The sequence below is a fragment of the Branchiostoma belcheri genome, unplaced genomic scaffold (genome assembly GCF_001625305.1).
Source record: "Branchiostoma belcheri isolate BF01 breed outbred unplaced genomic scaffold, Haploidv18h27 scaffold51, whole genome shotgun sequence".
Lineage (NCBI taxonomy): Eukaryota > Metazoa > Chordata > Leptocardii > Amphioxiformes > Branchiostomatidae > Branchiostoma > Branchiostoma belcheri.
Genome location: NW_017804143.1, coordinates 183,250 through 193,980, shown reverse-complemented (window position 1 = coordinate 193,980; position 10,731 = coordinate 183,250). Strand labels below are relative to the sequence as shown.

Here is a 10,731-nt window from a genome sequence, read left to right as displayed (position 1 = left end):
TGTGTGTGTGTGTGTGTGTGTGTGTGTGTGTGTGTGTGTGTGTGTGTGTGTGTGTGTGTGTGTGTGTGTGTGTGTGTGTGTGTGTGTGTGTGTGTGTGTGTGTGTGTGTGTGAGTGAGTGCGTGAGTGTGTGTGTGTGAGTGTGTGTGTGTGTGTGTGTGTGTGTGTGTGTGTGTGTGTGTGTGTGAGTGTGTGTGTGTGTTTTTATTCATGTGTTTGTGCATGTGTGTCTGTGTGCGCATGTGTTTGTACAATTGAGTGACAGCACGTGGGCGAGGTGACTGCCCTAACCACAGACCACAAAAAGTCAGGCACAGGTAGTTAGGTCCATCAAGCTGACAGGGACCAACGGGTAGTGCGTTCAAATACATGCATACGAACACAAGCAAACACACACACACACACACACACACACACACACACACATACACACACACACACACACACACACACACACACACACACACACACATACACACACACACATACACATGTACAGAAAACAAAACACACCCAAAACAATACCTCCGCATCCGAAAGCAGTGCCGAATGTACCTTGACTGTGATAGGAGTGCCGGTGAGGTTGAGTGGGTAGTTGGGTACGTACCTTGACTGTGATAGGAGCGCCGGTGAGGTTGAGAGGGTAGTTGGGCGGGAAGGCGCACTGGTCGTACATCTGCAGGCTGACAGCACGCGACACGGTACAGGTAAATATGACGGACGTCACCGTAGCAACCACGTCATCAACTGTCCTGAATTCACCCTCACCTGGAACGCCCTGAAGCACAGAAAGAGCAAAGAATGGTCTATCCAACATGTAGCATCAAAACAGTGCTAAAATATCAGCTGGCAATAGGATTAAAATCGTGAATATTACGATTTACAGTATAGTATGCATATGGTCAAAACGGGTTTTTTTGGGGGGGGGGGGCGGTGAGTGAAAATTCATTTGTGCATGGATGTCATCTGTCTAATCAAATCAAAACAACTTCTTGGCCTAAACCTCCTAGTCAATGGTATCGCCGTGCAGGGATCAAAAGGACTTGATGCATAGTTGATGTTAAGACATTTTATGAATATTTAAACAGAGTCGCCACTTACCTGAATTCCCACGCCGCCACCAGTGGCTGGTTTCGTCATCTCCTCTCTCCAGGACCTTAATTCATGGTCTCCTGTGACTTTTCCAGGGGTGCCTGTTTAAAAAAGGACAAAATAACATTTTAAGATCGACCTAAAATTTATGGTGAGTTTCTTTCTTGTGTTTAAACTATGGATTCTACCAAGACAGAAGAGCTTTCATTCGGAAATTATGAACTATTTATCACTTTTAATTATTAAGACACTCCAACTTGGCGAATGTAGTCAGCATTAATACAGGTTTATAATATAATCAGTTACCGTAGTAGGCTTTCAGCACGGTTCTGGTGTATTTCTCGATGGCGTACCAGATGGGGAGGGCGTCGTCACGGTAGTGGTAAGCGGGAAGGGCGGTTTTGTCCTCGACCTGGTGAAAAAAAATATTAATGCACAGTATTCGTGTTTCCATTTGTGAGGACTGTGGATTCTTCAAAATCTTGGCAATTTCTAGATATGTTAACAAGACGGGGGTCTATAAATTATTGTCATTGTTACTAGAATGCTCTTACCCCTCGATTCTCTAGATCACGAGGCAAATTCCCTTCCACGTTCATCCTCCAATGGCTTTTCCACCTACAAAAAAGAACGTCAGACATGAATTTTACACAGTGCTTCACTAAATTTAACAGAACTTGTGGTTGCTATTAAAATGTACTTCCATCCTTGAGTCCATGAAAGCATACTTCAACACTAAGGTGATGAAAAGTTGTACATGTTCAATTTACCTTTTGGCAAATTTCGCATCGAACGGCGTTCTCGGGTAGTACAGAATCTATGGATACATTACACATTAACAGTACAATGTTTTGACAAAACATTTTCAGACTTACGGCAAGTATACAATCCTTGGCTTCCCCCCAATATCTAATTTCTGCTGGGCTTTACCTCCCTTCATTCTGCCTGTCAATCTTCCCCACCCGCGTGCTATCAACTAACCTACCCTAGTTTTGTCCGGACAAGCAGATACACGAACGCACGCTCGCTCAACCTCCAAAAAACAATAGAATAACTCACCCCCTCTGTAGGATGTCGATGAATCCATCCCTGCCGATCCTAGTGGACTGGTCCATCCACTCTCCGGGATCGAGCATGCGCAGTGTTTCCCTGTGTTACGTAGTAGCAGGTCAGTGAATGAATAAAGATCCTTTTCTTGCTCTATTGGTTTAAGTACATGTCATACGTTTACAGACACACACGTGAACTGTACAGCTTGTCACGGTATTCCTTGATTTACTATTATTTGCTGTTATGTATGTCTCGTTTGTTTTGAGTTTTAATGGTTAACGTTATGTGACTATGATGCTGAAGTGAAGAAATACACATCATGTCACCAAGAGTGGCTAATTTGTATAGTTTGGTTCTTTTTACCAATTTGAATGTTAATGCCCGATGACGGACCTGTTTGCCGGGCTGAGTTGGTTGAAGTGCGGCGCCAGGAGGCGGAAGACCGGGTGGGACTGGGCCAGGTTCCGGTGAGCGCACAGGGCGACGGACTCCATGGCCAAACGAGAGAAGCCTGAAATGTGCGTCTTAATATTGTATTGATAGCAAACACATGGTGTTCAGCACAGACACCTATGGTTAGCTTGGTAACGTTCGGCTTATACCACAGGCCGCAACCGTATGTTTATGTATCTAAATTGTAACCGACATTGTTAATTGTTTCTAATTGTTTATTATCCTGTTATGAAGGCTAGCCCTTTACATTAGCCTCCGGCTAGTTGGGCAGTCCTGACTGTATATCTGTTTAATAAATCAAATCCACGTACATCTACGTTCCTTCTGATATGCAGGTTTCCGGTAGAATACCAATTCCTGATGGTAGCGGAAATCATGTATCAGACGTAGATGGGAAATTATATGGCCGAAAAACGACGAAAAGTCGGCAGAAGATTCGTATAGTGAATTACTTTTCTATGAAAACTGAAACTGTAAATTTGATTCATGTTGATAATAAACCAACAGATAAAGCTCCGATTTCTAGTTATCATTTCGCGTAAAGTAATTTGGAGATAAATCTCGTGTCTATTCTCGTGACACCCTCATACAAAAATCAAGAAGTAAGTCTAGTATCAGTGTGAAAGAAAGGCCATCTACCGAAGTTTCCGCAGGCCAGGTGCCAAGAAGCCTCCGCCAGGTTGTACCACATCTTCGCTAGTAGCCAGGTGTAGGGTGGGTCCGTAGGAAGGAATACTAGTACCTGATCACCATGCAAGCATGGGGGCAAAATCTAAAAATCGCGTTTACTTCCATACTACACCATACTACTTACTAAAAGGTTACAAGAAACAGCAAAGTCGATACCAAATATCATCGGTGCCTTCTAAGAAATAGACTTTTACAGACAAAATAAATAGTGGCATACAAAATTACTTTTCAGTGCAGACAATGTGTATAATGTAATTTGATGTTGTATATAGAACATAATTGTATAACTTATTACCTTTTGTGAGTATGGGAACAACTGGATGGCTATAGGCATGAGGTCGCCTTCGTCATCCACGAAGAACAAGGCCATTGGTGCGCACAGCTGGGGAAAATATCAAAGTCAAGTATTAAGCTAGAAATGTAACATTTGCAGCGCAAATATGCACAATACGTTTACCTTCAAATGGTCTATCTCGACACAGTACTGCTCCGTTTGTTCTTACGCAGACACATTCATGTCATGTGCCTGTTACAGTTCTCAATATGTTCCATAAATTATTTTATTGTCTATCTCATTTATCTTATTTTCATAATATAATCGCTTTTGCTAAGTGATAGGCCAACTAATGTATGTATGTATGAAGTTGATTTTCCAGTGCCAAATGTTTTATAATACAGTGATTGTTGAAGACCTCTAAGAGGTTGTGTATCATAAGTCTGTAAGAAATACGCAATTCAACCATTCATTCATTCATTTAACCCTACCTAGACCGGGGGGGGGGGGCTAAAAGTGCCCGCGGCAACTTTGATGTCACCTAGCGTCTGAACGGCTAGCCGTAGAACGACCAAACTTGGTGACTTTTCCTAAAATATTGTTGGCAACAATTCTCTATCATTGGAATAAGATAATAATATTTTGTGTTGCCATGGCAACGGGTTTCTGACAGGCATTTTTTGCTAAATTTAGTACTTTTTGTTTCAACAATAGAATTTTATGGGTTTTATGTCAAGTTACTCATGGTTTCTAATATTAATAACATCCCATATAATTTTATGTAAATTTTATTATTAAATATGCATAATTTATGCTAATTTGATGACGTCATTGGCCAAAATCCAAGATGGCGGACCATATCATTAGAACAGGTATATACGGGTTATTTTCATTAAAATTTCATCAATACTTCCATTTCTTTTTACAAAAAAGGTTTGAATGAAGGTGTTTAGTATGTTTACAATGTATTTTAGGCTTTATCATGAAAAAAAACTATTTTTGAAAATTCAAGATTGATGATCCAAGATGGCGGATATCTTAAATATGCATGACGTCATTTTATGACGTCACCGGTGTTGCTATGGGCAACATAAGACTTAGTACACACTAATATTCTGTCATAAACACTTTTGGTAAAGTTATGTTGTATACCAGGGAGATTTTCAGGGAAAAACCTATTTAGACGGTTTTGGCCAATAAAATCACATTAATGACGTCATAATGACGTCATATTACGTCATAACGACATAAAAATTGTAGATATGATAAATTTTAACTAGTACACCATTCTCTGAAAATTTGGTGGTCATACGACATACTGTTCGCGAGTTCTTAGGGGAGGGTCAAAAGAGCCCCCCCCCCGGTCCCCCCATGTCAAAAAAAGCCCGGTCTAGGTAGGGTTAAAGGCAGTTACGAATGAAATTTATTTTCCTCTTTGAAAGAAAACCAGGTCCTCACCACGTTGCCGTCAATACATTTGACGCCCTTTAGCATGGTGAGGTCCGTCAGGTACAGCCGCTTGTCCTGGAGCGCCTGTTTCAGGGACGTGTCCTTCAGCATGGGTTTCACCATCTCCTCCGTGACGTTTAAACTAGAGATCAACACACCATAACAGAAAGTTATAAAATAAAGGCGCGGTTAGAATCTATATAAGAAGGGAATCGAAAAGTTACAGCAACAAAACAACAACTTTAACAATGATTACTGTCAGTTCCTAAAGCAAAAGTTTCAGAGAAAGAAACTACCTGTGCGAATAAGCCACTGTCTTGTAGAATTTTAAAAAAATTGCTCCAAAAAGTACATAAACTAGATAGGTCTTTAAGATTGATATGTCAGTTATTGCATTTCAATCATGTAACACAGTTTAAGATATACATGTACTAGATATGGTGTATTTTTTTCCGTGTCATTTAAGAAAAGCGCACCTTGCTGGGATTTCCGTGCACAGTTTGATGAGGTTAGGCACCAAACCCTGGAGTCTCTGCTGTCCGAAAACCTTATCGAACCACCAGTTCTCCATGCCCTGGAATAAATTTTCAAGATCATTTTGTTCAATGCAACTTCAAGATAGAGCGCGTCCACATTCACCATTTTAATCTTAGGATTTTCAGCGCGGCTTTAGGGAGGGGGGCGCTTATTAGCAACTTGCACGATTTTCTGATCATGCTTAGATCGCATGCATTAGAAGCTCCGGCCGCTAACCCTAGTATGCTGTTCCCAGTAAAAGGTCATAGAAAAGTGTTATCTCATTTAGTTAGCCAAAATCTGGACTGAAATCCGAAGCACGACATTTTCCTATTCCTTTTGAGAATTTGCCGCTAATAATGGCGTTGAAATTCGGAATTCTATCTGGAGATAAAGTTGGCGCACACCTGTGGGACTTTGAAGCCAAGCTTGTACAAGTCTGAAAAGTTGCCCAGTTCCTTGACTGGTCCTCTCCTTGTCAACATAAGGAGTAATTCTTCGCTTTTGCAGCTGTCTCGGACTTTGCAGTACGCCTTCTACAGAGACGACAAAAAGACGAATATGAATTAGAAAGGTAACATTTGACAAAAATATATAATGTTTTCCTCCTTGTCGGAATCTAGCCAAACTACTTCTCTGTTTCTTACTCAAACACGTTCATATATACTATCATATGGTGACCAGCCCCTTTAAGCTCTGTTTTGCTACATAATGAAATCCACCAGTTACCATGCATGGCGGTGGTGACAGAGGTCTAGTCCATAACGTTGACCATCTGTGTTTGGAGAAGAATAGGAAGAAACAGAGCAAGACCGATATGTTTTGCTTTTGCGAATATAAACACAATACACGTATTATTATTTTACTAAGTAGCAAACTACAGCAATAGCGTTAATGTCACTAGTTTAACTAGAATGCAATGTGATTCTACAATGTTAATATATTCAACATTTTGCGAGCGCTTTGTGCCCACACTAATGTTTAGGTGTATTTTTCTTGGGTCTGTACCAACAATTGTACCTTGTATTCCGGTGCCCACATTGCCTGTCTTGGTGAACCGGCAACCTATGAAAAACAAACAAACAAACATAAAGTTAAACAGCTTTGTTTATAGATATCGATTTACCCCCAAAATAAACTCTTTTCCACAGGCAAATATATGGTTGAAAAGCCAAGTGCCATGATATTATAGGTTGAGCTACTACTCAGGATGGGTGCCTTTACGTCATATTTCGTCTTCTTCTGTCCTAAAAACAGACGTCAAACCCATCAAGTTACAATTTAGACACAGCTTTTAGACTACAGTACTCACAAGATATATATGTAGTGTGCTTCATTGATGGTCATTGTCATGTTTGTTCGAGCATCACTGTTATTTGCAATTCAGCTCTCGATCAAGAATGTGCAAATAATGTACAAACCTGTACAGGACACCCGTCGGCTAGTGTCGTCATTTGGAGGTCCTTCTTTTTGTCGTTAAGTTCCCGCCGTCGCTGTGCCGGATGGGGGTCGGTCTGAGGCAGGCAGCAGTCGTGCGGAGGGATGAACAGTCTGTTTCCCGCGCCGGGCTTCAGCGACCTGGGGAACGAAGGAAGCAAGACTGGCATTTGTTACCTCTGGGGAAGGAGATATTCTTCCGCGGGAAGGCACTAGTACTAGTACTAGTGCTGTTTTCGGTAGTGTTTGTATGTTCGCAGCTGTAACGTACGGTGGTTTGACGGATTTATTTGATTTTTGGTATATAATCAGTTATTGATTAGAGTTTTTCCCTTTGCATCTGTAGTTTTAGGTACTAAAATGATTCTTTTACAGAAATATGGTACAGAGATCGAACACATGTAGAAATATATCAACGAAAAGGAGATACATTAAAATTTTATTCTTGTAGAAATGCAATGCACGAACCTCTGTACTGGAAAGGTGTACAAGTCCACATCAGAAAGCGAAGAAATTTTGACGGTATCGACATAAATGTCGCATCTCCCCTCGCTCCAGATCTCCATGTACTTCACCTAGAAACAAGGGAACTGTCCGTAAGTACTCATATCCTATATTTCTTACAAGTCTACGGAAACATGAACAGCCTCTAATTGCGCGTGTCATTTGATGTATCAGGCTCGATATGTACGACAATGTAATGGACATATTATGTAGCTATGTCTCCATGATTTTATCAAGAAGCTATTACAATTAATATAGATTCTTTAAAATATAACGTTACATGCATAAAACAGTATTTTAGCAAAACCTAGTTTTCGTTTGATGTTTGCTCAACGGCGCATTAGAATTTTTCCTGTTACACAGACAGGCGGTATCTTTTCCTACACTACTCTATTTGAAAACTATAAACATGATGCTATCGTCTTTAAACAAAACGTTCAGTTGAAGTACTTTGCGCAATACGCTGTGGGTTTCACGCAGGAGCAGTGCGTTCTGCTGACGTGTTGGTCAAAGTAATTTTTAGACTCCCGAGTTAAAGGTTCGATGCTATTACATGTACCTACCAAAACAAAAAGGACAACACAACACACACCTGTTCGCGTAGTTGAATGTCGCTTGGCGTGACGCCGTTCTTCCATTTGGGGAGTCTGATGGCGTCCGTCCGGTTGCCGGCAGTGTCCTCCATAACCACGAAAATGGGGCTAAAATTTAAAAGTCTGAATTACGTCGCTTTAAATGAAAGTTTCATGGGGAACAGGTCAATTCCAAAGCCCTGTCCACGTCTGTCAAAACGTAGAAATGCAATGTAAAACGCTAAAAATGCAAATATTTGATATGTAGCCACTTACCCATTGGAAAAAGCGCTAATTGTCATCCCCTAATTAATTGAGTTGCTAATTGTTAGTTGTTAATCCATATTGTGTCTATAGAAGTCTCGTTTTTCTTTATGTATATGTATACATGCATGTGTTCATATGTGTTTAGATTAGAGTTCAGTTTAGAACCAAAACATGTGATTGCGAAACTAATATTTTGGAATGTTTTCAAATACAGCATGCATTTCACTTCGTATTATATTCCAAAACGCGTTTTGGAATACGAATGCATTCCGTTTGTCCATGTGTTTAGAGTGGAACACGTTTAGGAATGCATGCACAGCTTCCTTCATATTCTATGGTGAATGAATGTATAAAGACACCGACCCGCCCGCTGCCTTGTCCGTCTTGATCTGACAGGTGGCGCTTTTTGAAGAAGAGTTATTCCCCATCGTGCCTCTGTCCGACCTAATACCGCAAAAAAAAAAAACCATTAGGTAAGGAATTCTAGGTCAAATCACGCATTAAGACATTTTAGGTCAAATCACCCAATCTGATGTTTGTTTATTTATTTATTCATTGATGTTGTCCAGTAAGTTTTCGCTAATAACTACTAGTATCGTTGAATAGCAAAGTTCTATTCGCAACTTTTGTGTAACAAGAGCCGACGTTTTAATAACCGTCTGTACATACGGGTATCATCTTTATAAAGGCGTATATCTAAGTTTGTCACAATTACTTAACGTTTGGGACCGTATTGTTCGCTGTACCACTGTAGCTTCAGTGCACATGCAGCGAACCAGACATAATTTAACTGATTTTGAAGATAAAGAACTTTGCTCTACCACAATCGTTCACCGACCTATAATCATTTTCGACATTATTTAGCATTTAACACGTTACATGTACTTTCTATACCAGGTATAGAATACCCATATACGTACTGTGTCGTATTGGGGACATTGAAATTCTGTGAACCTCATCAGTATACAGATAATGTTATAACGCCCCAAGCTGTGTTTGTTTGCACCATTCTTTATTCATGAGACGCTCAAATCGGCCTGATGGCCACAAGGGAAGTGGTAAACGTTAGACAAAATGCATAAAGAAGATAAAAGTTTACGTTTACATCATTTAAAGTCCTGGAATATCTAAGTTTCGTTGCGTAAATTTATATGCCGTATTATTCATTATTTACAAAACACGATACACGGTAACGACAAAATAACTAAATTGCAAGATTGCAGTACTAGTATGCGGGTAAGTTGGGCAGAAGACTGAAAACTAGCAAGGTTATCTATCACTCTCCATAGGCCAATTTAGGGCTGTTTTACCGGCGCCAGTTCTACTTAAATAAGAATAGGCATCTCCTGCCACGCAAGATCTTTCCAGCTGACATTTGCCGTCCTGGGGACGAACTTATTGAAACGGGACCCCGTAAAAACCCCGGCGTGCACTCCTGAACCTGTGCGGGTCACGTTTAACGCCGGTGCACCGTAGAGATACCAGCGATACTATAATGGCTCTAGCTAGCAGGCTAACAGAAAACCTCAAAGCTTACTTAAGAACCCTCATTTCCTTATGTGCCCTTATGTGAAATGTTGTGGTGTCTCCCTAGGGGCATACTACATTTTTGTAAATCTTGTAGTCTGACATGTTACTATTGCGTGAATATTCCTCCTAATACAAGTATCTATTTCAGTATTCCAACTAAAGCGCAAAGAAAACTACATGGTTGACCAATTACAACTTATTACAGCTTCTACCATACACGTTATCTGACATAAAATGTCCGTATTGTTGGACCAAAGCAGAACCCAATGTTGCATACACTAGCTTGCCAAGATTTTCACATACCATGCCTTGCAACGTTGCCGGATATCTAGACCTAAAACGTTTCTACCGTTCAGTAAACTATGTACAACTGGTTAAGCGCAGTACGTACCTTATAGTTGTTCTGCTGATATTGTTTGTGGCAGGTGTTCGTAAAACAAACTCACCTGTGTACACCTGATCAGTACGTACAGCACTAATTATAACTAGTTGAACCGGTTTTTTCGTCACATTAAAGGGCTTATGTACTAGTCCCTACCAGGCTATATGGGCGGCTGGAAAGAGTAGAATTGGCCAAATAAACAGAAAACATGCTATGGGAGTTGGTCTACTAAAGGAGTACAGATAAGAGCGGCAAACTTCTAGTATCTCAGAGTACCTTTCAAGTACTTCATATACACTAAAATGCCCATTTGAACCGAATCAATCTACAACGATACATGCGGTTATTAGTACACTGGCTACATACGGGGATGGTGCATCTCAATGATATAGCACTAATTTACAGTGGGGTCGAGGAACTTAACCCACGTTTGAACCAGGAAGAGGACTTGTAGCCTACAGGACACCAATAAAAATGTAATAAAGATGTAATATCTTTAAGTGCTTGTTTGTCGCC

At 40.5% G+C, this 10,731-nt stretch overlaps 1 protein-coding gene across 1 annotated transcript in view; it reads right to left on the bottom strand.

Annotated features, from left to right (window-relative positions):
• The window catches only part of LOC109480516 (arachidonate 12-lipoxygenase, 12R-type-like), an 11,411-nt gene extending 1,103 nt beyond the window's left edge, over positions 1–10,308 (bottom strand). The window contains exons 1-17 of the mRNA XM_019782721.1: positions 10,225–10,308; positions 8,667–8,747; positions 8,057–8,165; positions 7,429–7,535; positions 6,945–7,101; positions 6,544–6,588; positions 5,931–6,059; positions 5,484–5,581; positions 5,017–5,149; positions 3,580–3,666; positions 3,234–3,336; positions 2,535–2,652; positions 2,151–2,240; positions 1,646–1,709; positions 1,398–1,503; positions 1,101–1,192; positions 607–777 (exon numbers count right to left, since the gene is read on the bottom strand). Coding sequence (XP_019638280.1) covers positions 607–777; positions 1,101–1,192; positions 1,398–1,503; positions 1,646–1,709; positions 2,151–2,240; positions 2,535–2,652; positions 3,234–3,336; positions 3,580–3,666; positions 5,017–5,149; positions 5,484–5,581; positions 5,931–6,059; positions 6,544–6,588; positions 6,945–7,101; positions 7,429–7,535; positions 8,057–8,165; positions 8,667–8,731 — 1,674 coding nt within the window. The 5' untranslated portion in view covers positions 8,732–8,747; positions 10,225–10,308. The remainder of the gene's footprint in view (positions 1–606; positions 778–1,100; positions 1,193–1,397; positions 1,504–1,645; positions 1,710–2,150; positions 2,241–2,534; positions 2,653–3,233; positions 3,337–3,579; positions 3,667–5,016; positions 5,150–5,483; positions 5,582–5,930; positions 6,060–6,543; positions 6,589–6,944; positions 7,102–7,428; positions 7,536–8,056; positions 8,166–8,666; positions 8,748–10,224) is intronic.
• Between the last annotated feature and the right edge of the window lie 423 nt (positions 10,309–10,731).